This window comes from Rhipicephalus microplus, chromosome 1 (genome assembly GCF_043290135.1).
Source record: "Rhipicephalus microplus isolate Deutch F79 chromosome 1, USDA_Rmic, whole genome shotgun sequence".
In the NCBI taxonomy this organism is placed as follows: domain Eukaryota; kingdom Metazoa; phylum Arthropoda; class Arachnida; order Ixodida; family Ixodidae; genus Rhipicephalus; species Rhipicephalus microplus.
Window position 1 is genome coordinate 277,780,571 of NC_134700.1, and position 21,233 is coordinate 277,801,803.

The 21,233-nt window shown below is 45.7% G+C and overlaps 1 protein-coding gene across 2 annotated transcripts in view; it reads left to right on the forward strand.

Annotated features, from left to right (window-relative positions):
• The window catches only part of LOC119188248 (tyrosine-protein kinase hopscotch), a 52,415-nt gene that overhangs the window by 1,248 nt on the left and 29,934 nt on the right, over positions 1–21,233 (forward strand). For both annotated transcript variants that reach the window (XM_037436193.2, XM_075895606.1), the window contains 8 exons: positions 951–1,132; positions 1,357–1,474; positions 7,684–7,848; positions 9,466–9,570; positions 12,492–12,649; positions 13,209–13,495; positions 14,206–14,444; positions 16,371–16,583. In XM_037436193.2, the coding sequence (XP_037292090.2) occupies positions 951–1,132; positions 1,357–1,474; positions 7,684–7,848; positions 9,466–9,570; positions 12,492–12,649; positions 13,209–13,495; positions 14,206–14,444; positions 16,371–16,583 (1,467 nt within the window). The remainder of the gene's footprint in view (positions 1–950; positions 1,133–1,356; positions 1,475–7,683; positions 7,849–9,465; positions 9,571–12,491; positions 12,650–13,208; positions 13,496–14,205; positions 14,445–16,370; positions 16,584–21,233) is intronic.

The window sequence follows — 21,233 nt, forward strand, 5'->3', positions numbered from 1 at the left end:
ACTTTTTCATTTTTCACTGATTTGGAGTGGTTTCGCTTCTTGACTGAAAGTCGAGTTAGAAGTGTCATACTTGCACTCGGCTGCCTCCATCACTTTTGAGTGTAGCTGAAAGTTGTTATTCTTGGTAGAAGAAAAAAAAATTGACGAGACGTGATGGGTGACACTTTAGAGTATGTATAAGAAGTGCACTTATGGAAACCTGAGCAAGTTCACCAGATGTTGAAACATGTTTCAGAAGTATTCAGTTTAGGTTAAATATTTTGGATGACCCGTGTTTCTCTATTTTATTAGCTGTGATAGGAACTTGACAGGTGGCTGGCAGCATACACACGCATTTAGCACACTCTCAGTGAGGAAACAATGTTGTGAGAAACGTTCATTACTCAATGACAAGCACTTGTCTTGTATGCAACTTTTCGTAAAGCCTGATAAAAATTGAATTTTCGGATTGTGTTAGATTTCATTTGCAGGTAGTGCTGAGGAACCAGTCGCGACCACAAAATTTGTTGTAGACTGTGCTCAATCAGGATTGGAAGTTCTTTGTGCGTTACAGTACATCAGCCTTTCTACTCAAATTCTGCCCCTGTTTCCCTTTAAGATGTCTGCTAGGCGAGAACTTTCTCAAGGATCATGCCAGCCAACACAAACTCGTCATACAAGTGGTAGTTGGTTATATGCATTAAAACTAAAGGCACGTTTCGCATGCAGTGGTGTAACACACACTTTAAAATTGATTTTAAACATTTTCTAGGTTCATTATCCTTTGATGTTTTGTAGACGATAAGTGGATGCCCACACAAATCTATCCTACAAGTCATACTGCCTTTAAAATTTTGTGTCACTACTCCTTTAAGAGGTGATAAAAAAACACTGTAGTTTCTGTGAGCATCACAGCATGTTTGAAAGTACTTGTCAGGTGTCACAGTGTCATTCTCCGTCTCAACTTTCAGGATGATGAAGCAGTGCTCAACTACCTTTACCATCAGATGCGACAAGACTTTGTGTGTGGTCGTGTACCTGAGCTGCACCAGAGCAAAGTTCAGAGCCGAACTCTGGGCCTAGTGATCACAGACGTGGTGCGTCATCTCATCGAGATGGGACAGACCCCTCAGCAGGGCAATTATAGTTTCAGGTTTGTGTTCTGCTGTGTGGCCGCTTTAGTGTTCTTTACCATGCCAAAATTACAGTGACTGGCATGGTTTAAAGATAGCAACTTCAAACTGGAATGTGAAGTCACAGCTCGGACTTATGGCCACAGTGTTTATACTTGTGCAGCTGCATTGGCTCATGCTTTCTTAGTTCCAGTGGTTAAATGAAGTTGATGTCATGGCCCCTTTATTTTTGTTTTGTTTGCAGTGACTTCATGCCTTCAGTTCTCGTCGGACCGTGGAAGATGCGTGTGCTCAAGACTAGAATGACCACTGCCCTCAACGAATGCTGGCAGAACAGCCGGCAAAATGCTCAACGTGTCAAGGCAAGTGTGTTTGTCTTTTTGTCAGTTTCTATGTTACAAATCAATAAAGTGTTTCAACTATTTTTCAACAAAAGGTCCAAAACTTTTTTGAAGCTTGGGAAGACCAGAAGTAATTTCGCATGAATTCCTATCTAATGTCAACAATCTTCCCAAAGCAAACATGTATGAAAGTGTTTAACTGGAAGGCTATGCGTGTTCTTTTGGAGTCTGTGAAAATTAAAAACTCTTGGTACTGTATTTCGTGTGAACTTTGCTTCTTAATTCCATTGTTCTTTTCGCCAACCATGCATAGCGGCCATTAAAGGCTCGTTCACACCGAAGGTGGGGCCGCCAAAGCGGTGAGGCGGCAACGCGAAAAACGGCAAAAACCTCCTCTCCAGGCGGCAACAGCACGAGAAAAATCAAGCGGCAAGGGCGATCGCTCTCAGAGCAATTTTTCGCCACCTGCCGAGGCTCGCTGCTTTGCCGCAGCCAATCAGCATGGCACGCAGCGGAGGCGCGGTGGTGGCGCGGGTGTACGTTTGGGAGAAGCATTGCCATGTCATACTGACATGTCCGCAAAAGCCCGAGATGCCCACCTTTTCTGCCACGCGGCCAGCCGAAAGAGGCATGCAGTCTGAACAGGTCCACGCGCTCGCCGCCTCACTGCTTTGAAAAGCCGGCTTTTCCGCGCTGCTTTCGGTGTGAATGAGCCTTAATACTGGCAACAGTAGTGCTTCAGGGGCCTGAAAGTCAGTGATAAAGGAGAAAAATGATACATAGTTGTTTTATTCACTAATACCTTACAGGCCTCACGGAGGCATTGAGTAAGCTGGATCCAGAAACAAAAGTGGAAATAATGTAGGCTAATATCAAAAAGGCGACTGCACGAAAGGAAGCAAAAGGTAGGGTAACACAAAAAATATTGGCAAGTTCCGCAATATAGGTGTAAGGAGAAAGCGATTGATGTCTGACATTAGGTTACAAGACATTATGATACAGACAGACACAGAACTTTATTAAAGTCCTGAGGAACACTACCTCAAGGAGGTAGAGCAGCGGGCTGCTCCCACGTCGGAACGGGTAGGCCAAGCCTCACCGCCGTGTCGTGGGCCCTTTGGGCAGCCCAGAGTTGATGTGCAAGTTTTGAGCTCCTGAGCACAGAGCTCCATTCTTCTTCGGTCATGTGCCGAGAATCGCCTGATAAGGGGCACTGCCAGAGCATGTGTTCTAAGGTAGATACAGCGCCACAATCTGGTGTTAGGAATTTGCTCTGTCGCGATGGTAGCGGTGGCGAAAAGCGGCGAGCCGTCGAGCGGACTTCGATGAAGCCTTAGCCCGAAGAGGAAACAGGGAGGCAATCCGTTTGGAAAACAGCAACAAAAGTAGCGTTTACAGTAGCAGGTTGTCGTTTTACAGAGCCGGCCAGCACGACAACGTCGGCTGGGGCAAAATCTAACATGGGGCCGGCACGGCCTTAAATAGCGTTTTTGGTCCATTCTCTCAGACCAGTTCTCGGGCTCGGAGGGGGGAGACGTAGCCATACCCGGAACTGCAAAGTGGTTCGGCGGAGGAAGGGGCGTTATCCCCGGAACTGCACGGAAGGCGGCGCTGGGAGGGGGGGAGACAGCTCGTCGGAACAGGGCTCGATCTAGTGAGACATGCTCCCGAACGAGGAACATGTCTGTGGCACAACAGCACCTCCGCCGCCAGACAATGCATCCGGAGTTTTGAGCCGTCAGCGCGGCTCGGAAGGAGGGATGATGGTTGACAGTCGGTAGCCGTTCCGCTCTCTCCGCTCGTTGAGACTTCCCTAGGCCTGCAGAGGTTCACTGGAACGACGGAGTCGAACACAAAGGCGAACCACTCCGGCCAAAGCAAGCACCCTCCAAATGCTGATCAAATCGCCAGACCAGCAGAAACCAAATGTTTCGTCGAGATTAGGCTGAGCTAATAAATAGCATCACGAGCAACGAATCTCGGGAGGAATACACAATGCCGACACTCCTTTACAGTGCATGACACTGCTAAACCAAACAGAATTTTTTTTTGTTTTTCGTGAGCGATTCTCGATTGTGACCCGGGCAGATTGTGGACGATCGAAGCTGCTGAGGTTAACTCAATTTGGCCCCGAATCTACAATTTAGAATACTAAGCAATTCTGAATCACGCACATTGGCGTCGCTTGCAAGCGTCAGACTGTTAAACATAACAAAGTTTGTCATCCTACAAGCAAACATTCAATGCGCGCCGCCAACGATCATCAAAACAAGGGAATGCACGCTTGAAAAGGTAGGAAAGTAACACTAAAATTTAAACTTGTGCGCGTTACACAAAACAAGGCGAAAAGTTGACCTACATTTACGTACATACTAACACGTAATGCAAAACACAGAAGGTACTTTAAACAGGGGTTTTTATTAATAAATTATAAATAAAACACACTGACTATTACCTTTTTGAAATATTATGAAAACAAATTTAATCAAACAAACATATTAATGTGAGCTTCTGCGATGACAAGGCAAGTAAAACTTACAAAAATTTAGAACCATTCCTTGCTCATTGGCAGACGACAAAACTAAAAAAGTTATTCTCAAATTTAAATACAAAAAAATACACTCTTGGTATCAGCAAGGTGGCACTCTCAGACGAACTCAGGGAAGTCGCCCACTCCATAGCTTTCGTGGGCTGCGGTCTGGACAAAAGGACGACTATAGAACTTGTTCGCCGAACTCAGTAGTAGCGACTTTTGACCCGCAGCCGCTGGACTCGAAGAAAGGGGCATCTGCACTGCATCGCTTACGCCGCCCGTTCGACCAGTAACCCCCTCGCCACGGTGGCGAACTTTAGCCTTTGTTACAACTCAGAGGTACGCGATGTTTCCTCTCGTGGTTGCCTCTACGCGGCTTCAAAATTTGTAAGGCCAGGCGAAGATCTCGGCGTCCGAATTTTTCCGAAAGCCGGTTTTTCTGAACACGCTGTCCGCCAAATCTTGATGTGCGTGACAATCTGCGCTTCAAACATTTCATGGGGTGCCCTTTCGTGCGCCTAGCCTTGAACCTGGCGTCTCGAATGAAGACGTCACGGGGCTTAACAGCGGCTCTAGCGCACGTGGCGCGCGTCGTCTTTACCACGTTACGCTTACGCAGATGCCTCTTTTTGACGGAATGGCTAGGAATGCCGGCTGTTTCGACACACCTAATTTCAAGTGCGCTGCCTTTGACAGGCACTGCCAAGACTCTAGTCTGTTTAGCTAGCCTTTCTTCAGGCCCGTTGCTAGCTGTCTCTGCTTGCGACAGAACGGGATTCCCGATGCCATCAAAGCCAACCAACACGCCTAGAGAGCTTTTGATGTGTGAGGGTCTATCACTGTCGTGGATAGCCCTAATTCTCTGGCCTTCGAAATTGGCCTCATGCTCTCTTTGACGCGATTCATTCTGTAGCGCTTTATCTCACGCATACTGCTCAATATTTTGTCGACATGCGTCAACCTCTAGCGCCTTGCGATGCGACTCGCCGTCAAGCTCTTTTTGACGCGATGCATCTTGATCATGTGCGCTGCGAAGCGGCTCCGTCTCTGGCGCTTTACGATGTGCCTCTGCGTCCCGAGGTTTCCGATGGGCCTCCGCCCCTAACTCTTCGTGAGGCTCCTCAGTGCCCGGATCTCTCTGACGCACTTCGGTGTCTTGCACCTTGTGACGGGCCTCAACGTCAGATGCCTCGCGACTTTCCTCATCCTGAAGCGCTGCGCGACGGGCCTCCATCGCTTTACTGCGCGCGTCGTCCTCCAGCGCTTTACGACGCGCCTCGTCCTCTCGCTCTTTTCGGCAGGCGTCTACCTTTAGCGCCCTACGGCGTGCTTCGGCGCTGTCTTTATCACTCCGACTTTCAGCAGGATTTGAAAGAAAAAAATATCTTATCAAATTGTATCTAGCCTGGCCAAAATCTCCTGCTTCCTGGTAGGGTAAACAATTCAAAGCATGCGCAATCTTGCGCGGCAACAACGTGGCTAGCTTCTCCACCCAAAGGTCGCGGCTAAGACCAACATTACTGCAAACAACTTCAAAATCCTCCAGAAAGTGCGCGATGTTTTCGCCTGTCTGAAAGTTGTGGAGCTGCTGTTTCGCTTCCTCCCACTTAAGTGCTTGAATTCTAAGATCAAGCTCTTTCATTTTGAGAGCATGCTCTGTCCATTTTCGTCTCTCCTCGGACTTTTGCCTTTGCTCACAAACGAGCTCCCAAAACTCGTCAGCTTCCTCGGCTGTCACATTCTCTGCCCGCATCACCTCGAGAATCGCTTCCTTTGTTTTAGCGGACCCGGCGGAAATCCCCATGGCTCCACAAATTTCATGGAGGTCCTGCACCAGGTACTGCTCCATCGCGATCTCGTCCCTCGTGATGCTCTACTACTAATATTCATCGTACTCTAAAACTAATCTCGTGGTTTAAAGTAGGTGAATATTTAAAGTACAACAAAAAAACACAAAACGCTCTCCTAACATCTGCCTGTGCTAGAGAGGTCTGGCGAAATGAACAGTAAACGTTGGGCACTCACCCAACCAAAGTAGCCGACGATTGTCCAACTCCTGGCTGCCTTCGAACAGTGCCGTGGGTGTCGTCAGGCCTGCAGGGATCCGGTCCAACTTGCCAATGTTGAGATCCGGGGTTGCTTGTCCCAGCTTGCCGAACGATGAGAACAGCGTAGCGTATCGCAGCTTAGCCAAACGCTATCACGGCGGTCGTCCTCGTGCTCAGAGATCCAATCTAACTTTTCAGCCGTTGAGATCGGGGTAGCGGGTCCCAGAGCAGCAAAACGTTGAGGACAGGGGTCTGATCCGGCGTGCCAAACGTAGGATGTCGTATCCCACCGCTGCCACCACTGTTAGGAATTTGCTCTGTCGCGATGGTAGCGGTGGCGAAAAGCGGCGAGCCGTCGAGCGGACTTCGATGAAGCCTTAGCCCGAAGGGGAAACAGGGAGGCAATCCGTTTGGAAAACAGCAACAAAAGTAGCGTTTACTGTAGCAGGTTGTCGTTTTACAGAGCCGGCCAGCACGACAACGTCGGCTGGGGCGAAGTTTAACATGGGGCCGGCACGGCCTTAAATAGCGTTTTTGGTCCATTCTCTCAGACCAGTTCTCGGGCTCGGAGGGGGGAGACGTAGCCATACCCGGAACTGCAAAGTGGTTCGGCGGAGGAAGAGACGTTATCCCCGGAACTGCACGGAAGGCGGCGCTGGGAGGGGGGGAGACAGCTCGTCGGAACAGGGCTCGATCTAGTGAGACATGCTCCCAAACGAGGAACATGTCTGTGGCACAACACTGGGCATGTTGGATTAATGCTTTTAATAAACTGGCTGTGGGAACGAAGACTGGAGTACGACCTGGTTTGAAGCATGCGGAGGGTAAATGTCTGGGCCCTACAAAGTTGCATATGAGGAAGGAGGAAAATCATTCTGTTCAGCTGATAATGTTTGGTCACCTCGTTGAAAGTGAGGAAAACATCCCTAAAGGCCATTAGGTTTGAGTCTTAAGGTCCCGCAGGCTGCCCAGCACGGTGAGTAAGTTCACGTGCTCGCGCGTGGGGGATCTCGTTTAGGTTTGCCATGGAGGCCAGATGTGATCCGAGGTGAGCCGGAAACCAAATTATGGCGTGTTTTGAAATATCCCTGTTACCTAAGATGCAAGTTACTTCAGCCGATACCAATCCAGGTGCAAAGGCTCGCACTGCCGCTCGTGAGTCTGTGTAGATGTGTTGCCGGGAGTCAACAATTATAATTTTGAATCTGGGCCCCTGAATAATCATCTGCTTTTTTTTTTCACTATTCTTTTGTAGTCTGCTAGTGCATTTGCATCTCCTGAACTATAAAAAAAAGGAACAAATGCATTTGTAATTTGGTTACATATACACGCCCACTATGACTACGTGTGTCCCCGGGTTTACCTTTTTCTTATGATGGCGCCTTTTGTAATGTACATGTTGGTTTATTAACTTTATTTTGAAATTGGAGATGTAGGCCTCTCCATAAATAAAAATCATTATTAGGCGTCTGCAGAACTTGAGCCAGAAAATGCTACCAACGAGCGTAGAACATTCGATGTCTGAAGTTAACAGCTGCAATTCACTACTGTAGCATTGGAACATGGTACAGTGCTGTGAATTCATGAATCACTGTAGTAGCATCGGCGTGTAACATATGTCAATCGTGTTTTCTCTGTCTTGCTTGCAGGAGATCTACGTAAATGAATTCAGAAGCATAGTACCTGATTATGTATGTGAGCAGTTTGCTTCTCAAGTAGACACCGATGGTCGTGTGTGGGAAATAATTCTTCAGGTCAACCCATACCATCCACAGCTCCCGGGTCTGCGAATGCGCCCAAGGGGACCCAAGGAGGTGCGTCTTTCTTCCAAGCAACTCATAATCTTGCTTTTGATTTTTCATATCTGGTAATGCAGAGAAGTGTGGCAGCTTGGGCTAGTTGGTATGGCATGACGATAGTTATAGCGCGAGAACAAAACGACGACACAGAGACAAGAAGGTAATGTAGAGCTTGCAAAAATTAAAATACGTTAATAATGCGTAACCCTGTGATGCCCACAAACAGTTATGTCTTCAGAAAAATTGCAAAAAAAGGCTGACTGTTTTTACTCTGCTGTACAGTTCCATTTAATAAAATATGAATGAAATTTTGTTTGAGGCATAATCTAATTATTAATAATTGCAAATAAATAATTACTGTTGTATAATATGCAAGTCACTGTACCTTTTTCATAACACGTCACATCTACAACAGCTGCTTCTCATGACACTTATAGTAGCTTTAGTGAGGTATTGAATGTATCAAATATGTTACAGTGGGCATTACAGGGGCATTCAATTACCTATATTTTGCACAATTATTGTAAACATATACCCGAAATGCCATAGGTACTAGGCAAGCTTCATGAGCACTAGGAGAGGACAGCGTCTGGTCACACTATAGCTGTTGTGCACTGTCACAATAAGGCTTTGCTAACCTTCCCACAGTTGATTCATCCCTTTACAGGCCAGGGTTCTGCAAAGCTTTTTGCGTTTGTCTTGTGCGTGCCGACTTGTTTTCTCGTGGCTTTCTTCTGTACATGTGTCATGAAAGCAATGTGTGATAGTACAACCAGTCAAAAAGCTTGTGGATATCTTATGTATTCCTGTGCTTACAAAATAAGCTATACCTGATCATAGCATAGAGATTTTTGATTCAGCAGTGCTTGGTGGCCCATGAACTGAGTAGCAATCGATATTTTTACGGTGAAAGCTGTTATGAGCTCACAACAAGGGCGGTGCGCGCCGTGGTTGTCCGCCACCGCCACTGCTGATACCCATAACCACCATCGTGCAAAATAAGAAAAAAACAGTAAATAAACACCACGGACACAATGGGATACAAACCTGATTCCCCGGCGTGCCAGCTCAGTGTTCTACCTCTGAGCCACGCGCGTGCTTGAAATTTTGTGGCAAACTGGCCTTAGGCAGGCTTGATATCGGCGAAAGAATTGTGTTAATATCAGTAATAAAGCATTTTAGAAAATCAAAGGAAAAAGCGGGCGTCACACATTGCGAATTGCCTAACGAGTGGGTCGTCCTATGCTCCAACTCATTACAAAATTATCAGGCATAATTCTTGATCGCCGTAAGCCACAGCACAAAAAAATGGGACAAAATTCCTTGCAAGTCTGTAGCAGGTACCATGCTTATCTGAAGAGTGTTGAAGGATGCCATAGTGAGTGCCTCTCTATTATGCAAGAACTATGATGATTAATGGTGTAGTGGGTACCTTGCAAGTGTGCTTGTAGCAGTTACCAGATAGTTTTTAAAGAAGGCTTTGAAAGGTCGCTCTCCCAGCTTTAGCTGTGATTGTGCTGCGCATTCTGCACAGGCCTGGCAGTCTTTTATTGGTTCAGAGTCTGCAGAATTTGAGTTTGCAAAGAAGAACTGCAATTTGAAAAATAAAATTTATCTTTTTTTTATTTACAGAACATAACATGGACACAAATCTGTTCCATCAGTGATCTTTGCTTCGTAAACATGGTTCCATCTAACTGCACAGTTGAAATCAGTCGTCGGAATGGCATACCTCAGGTGAGAACTTGCAGTGCTTATAAGCTTCTTGTTACCAAGTGACATTTTTGTTCTTATTGATTGACATATCATAAGGACATGTTATCAAAGGGAAGTGTGAAGTTGAATTGGCAGGTTGTAATTCTGCATAGCCACAAACATCATACTTGAGTTGAATAGAACATTGATAAATTAGAATAGGTGTTAGCATTTTATGAGTGAGTATGATTCTTTAGTGTTATGCAGAAATTACAACATGTCTCGAGAGAATGAGATGATAAACATAGTGAGTTTTGTTGAGTACCTCTTGAGAAGCAGCGGGGGCGTGAAGTTGCGAAAATGTTGAAGTTTAAATTATATGTATGATTTTCTACTAATGTGTGGGTGCTGTGGTGGGATCACAAAGATGTACACAGTGTAAGGAAGACAGCAGTTCTTGGGCTTAGGTGCATGCTTGGCTAGGGCGAGGATGAGGAAGATGAAGCTGAGAATTAGCACAGCCCATGCAGAGATTTGCTTCACAAACAATTTTTATTTCCAGTCTTATTTTTTTAATCATAGTGGCCGAGCTTTCCAACGCCTCAAATTGTTGGCATACAGAGTCTTCTTAACGCTATAAATGTTCAAATTAGGGACGTGACTTCAGTCAGTAATAACAGTAACTATATTACAGCTGAACCACTATAAGAAACACTGATATAAGAGACAAATGTATAAAGACACCAGTGGGCCTACAGTAAAACACGGGTTAATAAAAAAATGCATACGAGGTACCGTGCTAATGAGAGACATCTCATATAAAAGACAAGAATTGCTGCCCGGAGCATGCCTCTTATAAAGGGGTTTAACTGTATACAATATGATGACATCTCTTGAAGAAATGCTAAGCTAATGTTGTACCAAATGTTATACTCCATTTAAAGAGATTACCTGGCACATACGCCAATAAAGGCAGTCATTACAACTGATGCTTAAAGTAAGGAAAGATGTGGAATTGGTATTTTCTCTCCTACTCTAAATTGGTCTTTTTCCCTTCGCTTTCCAGATTTGTGCCCATATTTGTAGTCCATCTTATAGCAGTCATTCTAGCACTCGACAAATTAACAGCATTTATAAGTTCTATGGTAATTTTGACAGATTCCTCACCGGTGTGCTTTTCCCTCTCAGCAAATGAGAACTCGCATGTTTTGAGTGCATTGACATCCTTAATTCCTCCACATATAAATTTGATTAAGTTGGTATTTCTTCCAGGACACAAGGGCCTATTTCTGAATGAAATGGCAGATGTGCTAACAAAGGGATCATTGAACGGCCCAGTTTCTCATGTATTGCCGGCATCCAAATTCATAATAGATGCCAGAATAAAGAAAAATTTATGTTAGCTGCTTTATTGTTAACGGCCACATTACGATTTCAGTCAACACTTCAAACATTGTTGAAACAGTAAAATATTTCAAACAAGAGAAATTGAAGCTGCGATCACTAGAATACATTTTCAGACTCCATATCTAAATTTTTATTTACAAAGAACTGGTATGACAGCTTCCCCTAACTGTTATTTTTGTGGAATACATGAGACAACAGAACATTGTCTCATTTCCTGCAGCAGGTACTCTACTTTGCTGAAAAATACTTGAGGGGCTATCTGCTGAATCCTTAGACTAGATCTAAATGTGCCAGATGTGCTTTCATACGGGGCTTTGTTCCTTTGCCAGTGACAGGAAAGTTGTCAATGCCTTGGAGGAGTTTATTAAAGGTTCAACGAGATTTAGATCGTGGAGCCAACCGGTACTCCTATTTTCTAAATTGTGTTTTTTTTTAATTCTTAATTATCTATTTTCCTCTAATTGCCCATCTCAGCATCACTATCCGCATTTTTACTCATCTATGTTTAGTATTTGCAATTTTTTACATGATTACTTCTTTCATTCTTAAATAAATGATGTCTAATTTAATAATTAAAGGGGCCCTGCAACATTTTTCGAGCATGGTCAGAAAATGCTGCTGATCGGTCGTAGAGGCTCCCGACAACACGCGAGCCAAATATTATAGTGCAGAGTGCCACCTGGAATTCACAATAAATTATCAAAGTCAGCTAAAATTGCTTTCTCTTCTCTCGAGAAATCACGTTATATGCCCAAAAATCACACGTCGACGACCCATCTGTCAGCCATTGGCTTATTTGAACATGGGGCACTCGCACGTTACAGAGATCGCCGTGGGAGGCCGCTACTTGTCCATGCGTGCATGATCGCACTGAAGAAGCGGCACATTCGAAGAAAAAAAAAGTGCTCAAGGTCGCGAGGCTCGTGTGATGTTTTTCTGTGGCCCTGCCATCCCTCCCTGCTTAGCTTCCAGCGCTTTCGTCGGGACGGGAGAAGAGAGAATGCACAAAGCTCTTCCAGTGAATTCATTTCAGAGTTACTTGAAAAAGTGTTTCAGGGCCTCTTTAAGAACTTTTTTCTAAACTATCTGGTTTTTGCGCAATCCCCCAGTGTGTGCGTGTGCGTGTTCAAGTTTCTACTCTCCTCTACTCTATTTAACCTGAATAACATTGTGGCCATTCATTACTTCTTTTACAATTAATGCAAGATGAGGGATCTTTATTTGAAATGTATCTAGGCAATGAATGTAAATGTTTAATACTCTTTCTAGAGAAGCAGGGCCACATTAAGCAGTACAGTGAACATGTCTACATAATTATCTGTTCAGCGTGACAGTAAATTTTACTATATTGAGGAAATGGTGTTTATGTACACGTTTTCACTTGAGAGCAGCATAGAAATTTATTTACGGTTAGTCATCGTGGAGTTTTGAATAGTCGAAGTTGTCGTAGCCGAGCATTTGAATGCAGCAGTGCATGTGCAGCTAAACAAATTTGGCCAGCTTGCATGTGTGTGTTTGTGGGGCTGACTCTATCAATTGTGTCCCTCTTTACACAGAACCTCAGATTTGACAGCGTCAGCCAGATGCACTCCTTCGTGTCTCTTCTGGACGGCTATTATCGGTTGACAGAGAAGTGGACGGTGAATTTGTGCATCAACTTGCCAACACCATCACTGACCATGCTTCGAGCAATGAGGTGTCACGGTCCTGTGGGGTGAGAACTTGCCTTTTTTTTTCCTTTCATTTTTAAATTGAAAAGCAGATTTCAGAGTCTTGCTGGACGTGTGATTTGGGGACGACATAACTGGCACAACTACAGAAACCTACGTTTACCAATATTCTCTTTGCAGTAGTTCCACAGTATGCTCTCATTAAACGGAACCTGAAGGGACAGGCAAAATATGTTCCGTTTAACATAAGTTTCGTTGACTGAGAGATGAACAAAGAAGTAGCGTTCAGGTATGAGATCGATAATATCAGAGACAATTGTTCCATTTAACTAGCAGTTCCGTTTAACATATTTTCATTTTCTGAGAGTCTACAGTATTTTTGTGTCAGTACTAGCATATAGAAGAATTGTTTTCTGAAGGCAGCTTTGCGTACCACATATTTCTCTATAGCGCTCTTAGATCATGATCATTACAACACTTAGAAGCAGATTTTCTATTTTTGAACTGCCTCATACATTTGGACAGTTTGCGAAAAGAGAGCTTTTGTGAGTGGATATGTACTGTGCATCGTGTTTACAGCAACAACACCGATTTTTGTCCTAGAGCCAAGTTTGCCTATCAGAAGTTACAGGAGAAAGGTGGGCACGAAGCAGGCTGGTACCTGATTCGGCAGAGCTCATCCGTCTACGGGGAGTATCGGCTGGACTTTCTGGGAAGGAACGCAGTGCCAGAAACTCTCCGCATTGTGCAGCTGGAGGAGGGCCGCTTTGCACTGGACGAAGCGGCACCAGAAGAAGGCATTTATCCGACACTCGCCAAGCTGATCAGTGAGGCCATTCGACCGACCCTCGATGTAGAGCTTGGATACTGTGTGCCTCCATCTGAGTACGGTAAGAAAAGAGAGGGTCTTTTCATCGCCCACTGCTCAACATTTTGGCTTGGCTTACTTAACATTTGTTCTCTTAACCCTTTTCTTTGTGAACATGTTTCTTACAAGGCTTCTATTCATTTTATTCACTCACCACGATAGTGAAAGATTAAAAACAGTGTTGTAATTCTTAAAAACTATTGCCATTGACAGTGATGTGATTGCTGTGCCAATTTCGCCAAATTGTGTGAAACCTGCTACATGCTGCTACATTTTGGTATAAATACCGTATTTACTCAAATTTAAGCATACCCCGACTCTAAGTCGACCCCTTTAAGTCCGAAGCCCTGAAAAAAAAAAAAAAAAAAATTTACCTCGAATGTAGGTCAAACTAAACAGTGAAGACAGCGTTCACAAAGAGAAAACACTTATTGAACATGGAGATGAAACAAAGCCATTGTTTCATGAACCGGCTGCTGAGCCACAGGTTGTTGGACTGAATCCCGGCTGCAACAGGCGCATTTCGATGGAGGTGAAACGCTAGAGGCCCATGTGCTCAGATTCGGTAGGTGCACGTTGAAGTACCCAGGTGACTGAAATTTCCAAAGCTCTTCACTACAGGATCTCTGATAGTCATATCATGGTTTTGGCACGTAAAACCCCGAAAATTAATTATAAGCCTGAAGTCCGCACTTATAGCAGCAATACTCCATTTTTTTCCCCTCTTTGTAGACAAGACGCAGCTTCTCTTATGCCGCCCACCATCTCTTGACGTGGAAAAGTCGGCTCTGAAGCGAGATCCTCGGGAGTGCATCCACTCTGGGGCACTTACGTTCACAGAGAATCGCAAGGATGAGCTGCCTGGGAAGTTCACTGTAGTGCGGCGGGCGTTTTTGCAACGAGAGCGAAATCAGTATCGAGAGGTTGCCGTGAAAGCCCTGAAGCCTCACCTGGAAGATAGCCATCTCAAGGTGGGTGGCTCTACCAGCTGCTTTATTTGTTAACTACTATACACTTCGATGTTTTGGTGAGCTAGATGGAAAATAACTCTTGATTACCATTTTAACTTATGGGGCATTCCAAAAATTATTAGGAATTTTGCCGGGTGTTTATGTGCTATTAACACCATCAGTGATGTTGATCCAAACAGCACCAATATGGTGGCATTTTGTCACAGGGTGTTTAATAAAACCATTGAATGGGGCTTGATAATTTGGCTTATTGTATCACCATCATTTTAGGGAAACAATGCAAGTATCTGTTGGAACAGACGCATGAATTAGACCCGACACTCACAGTAAGGACTTTCTTCATGCCTGTTTTTGTCCACTTCAGATTTCTTTTATTTTGCTACATTTGGCTGGTGGGGGGCGCTATCAACCTCTGTTAGGTCATTCTCGGCTCATGGTGCTGGCACATTATGATTAGCGCAGCTAGCTTTGCTGCCGTCGAGAGAGTGTTGGCGCTGTGCTCCTGAGGTGGCACCAGTCTGGTGGGAGCGAGGTTACAGAGAGTCATGAGAAAGGGAGCTCTTTCTTTTTTGGGGGCTTTTCATGTCAGCAAATCGTGGACTCTTGGGGAAGATCTGTGGGTACGAGAGTACAGCTTGTTCCCATGGACTTGTGCAGGGCTTTGAACTTCAGCGACTCCATGCTGCATTTGCGGTACATTGTATGACATGTAGGTTTTTTACAGGTATTAAATTGGATTAGTATTTGTCTTGTTACTGCAGGTACTTATAAGACTCAGCTGACGAGCTTGGCGTTAAGAAAAATACATTAATGAACGCCCATGTGCTTGTGTGGCATGTGTTTGTTCCCTAAGCACTGCTGTCTTTGTTGACCCAACAGGCTTATTGAACTCTGGTGGCCTATTGGAGCAGGCAACAGGTCATTGGCTGTGCCTTCAGCAAAAAGCAGCCAACTTCACACTTCGCTTTTATTTGTGCCCGCGGGTTGTATATACTATGCGACCTTGTCTGAACATAAAGAAAGTATGCAATTATTCTGGGCCACAAAGCTTGACAAGCTCTGGCTCCATACCTCGAAAGGCAACTTCACAGTGAGACGGCAGAACAGCCTGTTCTCTCTAAGTCAAGCCCCTTTGTGAGAGACACTGATGTAAAAAAGGAGGAGAATGTATGAGGTACCAGTGATAGGGGTTAATAAGAAAATGCAAACGGGTTACCTTGTTTTAAGAGAGACTTCATACAAAGAACAAGAAATCCTTCCCGGCGCATGTTTCTTGTAGAGGGGTGCAGCTGTAGCACAATCTATGAGTAAGAACTTTTACCTTTCTGGAAGCTACAATGTGATGCGTGGTCACGCCAGCACTTCGTTGCCCTCCTCTCTTAAAAATTTCACCATTGTCGCCACGTACGCACGCTGTTTGAGTCGCAGGCAAAATGGGGCCGCACTTTCACAATGCATGCCTGTCTATTTGCTGTCTGCTGCCTCGCACTCATCAAAACTGAGGAATAGAAAGTGTAGCTTTTATACGCTTCTGCTATTAAAATTGGCTTCAAGTAAGTGGGGAAAAAATAGTAATCCAGTACATCATAGGGACACCTTTGCTTTAGCCGATAAGTATGACAGGTTACCGACAGAAAAAAAAAGAGAGAGAGAGAGAGACAGAGCCATGGCACGTTTCAACGCAGCCTTACTATCAGCACTGGTATTGCCATTTGAATTTTCAGTATCCTGAAACCAGTATGTGTACTACCAGTGAAATTAAAAGCTCTCTGTTTACCACCCCTTCTGCTGCTTGCATTTGTTGGGAGGTGTAATTATTTGGCACTCCTTTCGTGGCAAGGTGTCCTTGTTTGCCGAAGCAAAGTTCATTTAACGGCATAGGAGATCAAAACATTCCCGCGGTCATTCTTCGTCCTCTATGCACAGGAGTTCATGGTGCAGTGTGACCGAATGCTGTTCTGGCAGTGTGAAGCCATTGTGAACTCTCTCGGCATGGTGCACTCGGGAAGTTTTGGCCTGGTGTGTGAGTTCTTGCCTCTGGGCTCCCTGGATGCCTATCTCCATCAGCACAGGTCACAGCTGCAAGCCGTTGACTTGGTTGAAGCGGCCAAGGGGCTGGCACGTGCTCTCTGGTACCTGGTGAGCTATTGATTTTCCACATTGGTGGAAGACTCTTGCCTGAAGTTGAACAGCTTACCCTCTACCCATTGTGCTGTTCCGCAAGTTCCTTTTTACATGGGGACCTTATCTAATTATTTATTATTAAACATCAGCATCATTTGTTGCAAGTCGCCCACAGTTTTAAAATTTGCTGTACTTAAAGCACATGAGCTGTTATAACACGCTTTTAATCTTAAAGAATGATGAATCCATGTCAATGTCATACTTGTTCGTTTAGCCTTGAAATGGGGTTTTGCAACAGTGCATTTTTTTTTTTTTAATAGTCGTTTTCACGGCACAGCACCTTTTCACTGCAGTGAAACCACCGTAGCGAAAGATTACATGCGCGTCAATATACACCTATTTGTTCATGTCGAATACTTCACAATTTCTAATAATTTTAATTCAAATGGAAGCAAATTAAAATGCTGTAATATTCATTTGAATATTTGAAGCACCCAAATATTTGCACAAGCCTAATGTTTTGTATTCAGTGTTGCTGCTACTGATTAATATGTGGTACCTGGTGCACGCAGCTGTTTCTATCCTCTTTGCCAACTTCCCTCTTGATATGCTGCATGAACGAATCTCGGTCTAGCTCGGCTTTTTTTTTTTTTCTAGTCTGGGGAACTTTTGTCTTCCTTGCATTGTACGGTAAAGAAAACAACAGTCTTCTACCGATGTGGCCATTGGCCAGGCATGATGGGTGTAAAGGACACGACAATCGGAAAATAGTGTTTGGTTTGTGTGAAATCCTGTATACACATTGGCAATGCTATTTCATCCTGCAACTGGTTGTCCTTCTTCCTGTCATGAGGCACATGGCAAATAAAGTGCAGTTACCTACGTTGTAAACTTATAATGTACCTACAGAATAGGTTGGCAAACTCACTCGTGAGTGGATTCGCTCCGACTCGCTCGCACTTGGATTGAGCCATGAGTCTTGACTCTGAGTGAGTGTGGGTTAGTAATATTTTGGCGAGTGAGTCCGGCTTAGGAAAATTTTGGTGAATGTGAGGCTGAGTGAGTCCAAAATGCAAGATATATTTCTTGAGTGAGTCTGAGAGAGTTGCACATTTTTTTGTGAATACAAGGACTACAGTGAGGTCTTGCATACCATTTTTAAATTGATTTGTGATGTCCAAGAGAGGAATTGCGTAACAAATGACTGATAAAAGCTTGTTGATGGAGCTCTTTAATATGGTGATATTTTGTAGATAGTAATGGCACTAAAACGAAGGTATCCTATTCTTCATTGAAGATATTTAGTTGGCCTGTTTCTGCTGTTTGCCAAGCTATTCTAGGCTTTTTGCCTACACTAAACGTTTGCTTCATCTGCGAATGCCTGAAGTTGTATACTTGTAAGAGCATTTAGATTGGTCACGCGCTAACCCTAAATCACACACAACACATGGCGTCGTTTTGCCACTCTCCACAAACACACCGAACTCCCATTTTCCCACACACGCGACCTCCACCACTCCCTGTCCAGATGATGATAATGGTGGTGCTGTCACATAACGCCCTCTCTCGGCCACCCTCACAGGTTCTCCCCCCCTCCCTGAAATGTGAAGCCACCACTACACATTGCCTGCAGCTTCATGGTGAAGTGTCAGCTAATCTGCGTGTCTCACACCGTGGCGAGGACTTTTTTTGGGGTCCACTAGAACGAAGTCATTCTGTCCTATACGTCTCACTGCCCAAAAGCGATTGGAACGCCGGGGTGCGAGCTTCGAGGAGAAGCCCTTGGTGTCATCGCTGAGGGAGTGGCTTTCGAGCAGAACGAGATCACCCTCCTGTATTGTCAGTGGCCGCCTGTACCGGTCGCAGCCAGTCTTCTGGGCGCGCCACATGGGGTCCTGGTGTGGCCTGGAAAAGTCAAGCACCTCCTGCAGACACTTGGAGACCTCAGTAGCAAATGCATGGTACACTGTCGCAGGAGGCTCCGCATTGTCTTTGGCTTCAGCATGTGTCCAAGGTGTTCTCAGCTCCCGGCCATAACAGAGGAAGGCAGACGTTTAACCCATGAACACTCTTTCAGCCGTGCACATGGCCAGGGCAATTTCTGGGAAGTGCTGCTTGCAGTCTTTGTGGTTGGAACAGTAAGCCCTAAGGCACTGCTTGATAATGCCATTGTGGCGCTCCATCATTTTCCTGGTAGGGCGGTACAGAATTTTGTGTCCGTCTTGTATGCCCCAGTGTTCAAGGAGACCCTTCCACAATCTGCTAACAAAGGGCTTTCCATTACCACTTTAAATGGAGACAGCTGTGCCATGCCTGCAAAAAAGCTCGATCATGCAGACCAACACACTCTTGCTGGTTTCTGCCCGTAATGGGAAAAGTTCAATGAACTTGGTGAACTTGTCAATCACCACGAGAAGGTACTTGTTGCATCGAGGCGTCATAGGCAAGGCCTCAATTATGGTCACACTGAGCTGTTCCATGGGGGCAGTGGCCCATGGCTGTTCATCAGCCCTTCTGGCTTCTGGCAATGGGCGTTGGTGCGCTGACAAACCTGGCAGCATCGCACATACTTTGATATGTCTGAGCACATACCCAGCCACACGAAATTCTGAGAAATGCGTTTGAGAATCATAAAAAAGCCGGAGTGGCCGCTGATCGGGTGGTCATGGGACAGTCGCAGGACCAAGTTGCAGAAATGGTTTGGTAGCCAAAGTACTTTCCTGTTCCCTTGGTGCTGTACAAGCAACCCACTCTCTCCCATCTCGGTCGTCTCTGCTTGGTCTTTGATTAAAGGTTGATCACTGTCAGTAAGCGGAAGCTTCCCTCCCTTCATCACAGTTCGTAGTTTTGACAGTATGGGGTCCTGCTCTTGTTCCTGGGTGAGGAGCCGGGCATCATTCAAGACAGTAGTGTCGTCCACTTCAGATGCTACAGCAGCTGTCTCAAAGCTGATTTGTGGGCTGGGCTCTGGAACAGCCATAGGGAGCAGCGTCTTGTGTAGACTCGGGCCTGGAACTTCCTGGGGCTGAAGGGGAGCTCTGCTCAAATTGCGGCTGGCACATTTGCAAGACCCCGCCTGTGCTTAATCCTGCAGTTGAAACCTTGCAGCTGCAAAACCTAACACTTTACACGTGGTGAGGCCTGGTCTGTGGGGAACATCCAGGACACTGACGAGTGATCACAGTGGATCTCAAAATCTGTGAACTCAAGGAATGGCTGGGACTTGTCAACTGCCCACATCACAGCCAGACACTCCCATTCTTGCACTGTATAGCGCTGTTATGCCTCAGTGAGGACCCTGCTAATGAAGCTTATTGGACGCAGTGGAGCATCATTCCTGGCTGCCTGCAGAAGCACCGTTGTGATTCTGACTCCACTGGTGTCCTTTTTCACCACGAATGGTCTGTTGAGGTCCAGCAGGTTTACAACGACATCGTGGGCCAGGGACTGCTTAAGTGCTCTAAAGGCTTCCTCTTGCTGCAGCTCCCACCGCCAATGTTGGTTTTTCTTAAGAATTTCTGTGAGTGGACGCGTAGTGATAGAAAACTGAGGTATGAACCCTCTGTAATAGCCTGCTAGTCCCAGGAAGGCCTGCAGCTGTTTGAGCGTTGCTGGTTAAGGCTAGTCCAGCACCGCACGCACTTTTTCCTTGTCCGGCCTACACTGCCTGGGCGATATTTCATGGCTAAAGAACTTCAGGTATTGAGAGCACACGTGCACCGTCTTTGGGTTAATGGTGAACTGTGCCAAACTTATCCGCTTCAACACCTCCCGAACATGCTCGAGATGATCATATGGGGTCTCCGAATACACCAGGACATCATCGAGAAACGCCATGGCAAACGGGTGATTAATTCCCTCCAGTAGTCGGTCGATCAGGGTCTGGAACGTGGCAGGACCTCCTGCAACTCTAAAGGGCATTCTCATGAACTCGAAGGTTGCCCGATGGCAAATGAACACTGTCTTTGGATTATCCTGCTCTTGAACAGGGATTTGAAAAAAATCCTGTGAAAGATCAAAACTTGAGAACCACCTAGCTCGTCCGAGCTGTGCCAGCAACCAATCAGTCCTGGGCATGGGGTCGACCGGCACCTTAGTGCATGCATTCAGCTGGCGGTAATCCACAGCCACGTGGTAGCTACCAGACTTCTTCTCAACCAGGACTGGAACACTGGCATGCTGACTTTGGCTAGGGCCGATGAGGTTCTGGGCCAGCAGGTCGGGAATGCAGTTGTATATGATGGCCTGCTTCTTGGCATTCACTGGTCGCAGTTTGCATCGAACAGCTGGGTTGTCTCGCATGTCTATGCGATGCTCTGCCAGGATTGTGCAGCCCGGAGTGGTGGTGAAGATTTCACTAAACTCTTCTAAAACATGTTTCATGCGTGGGTCTAGGTCCGACGAGTGGCCGGGAATGACCACATTGCACGCTGCAGTCGCGTCTGGCCCACTGGCACACTCACTGGCATCGCCGTCAGCAAAAATGCAGCGCAGACTGTCTCCAAAATCATCCACTGCCTCTGGCTGCTCCTTAACGGCCTTGGCAAAGGGCACAATACTTTGTGGTTCTGTGCCGACAGTCCAGCCACCAAGTGACACGTGCAGAGAGATGCCACTCACCATCAGGAAATTCGTACCAAAGACAACGTTACGGCAAAGGTCAGG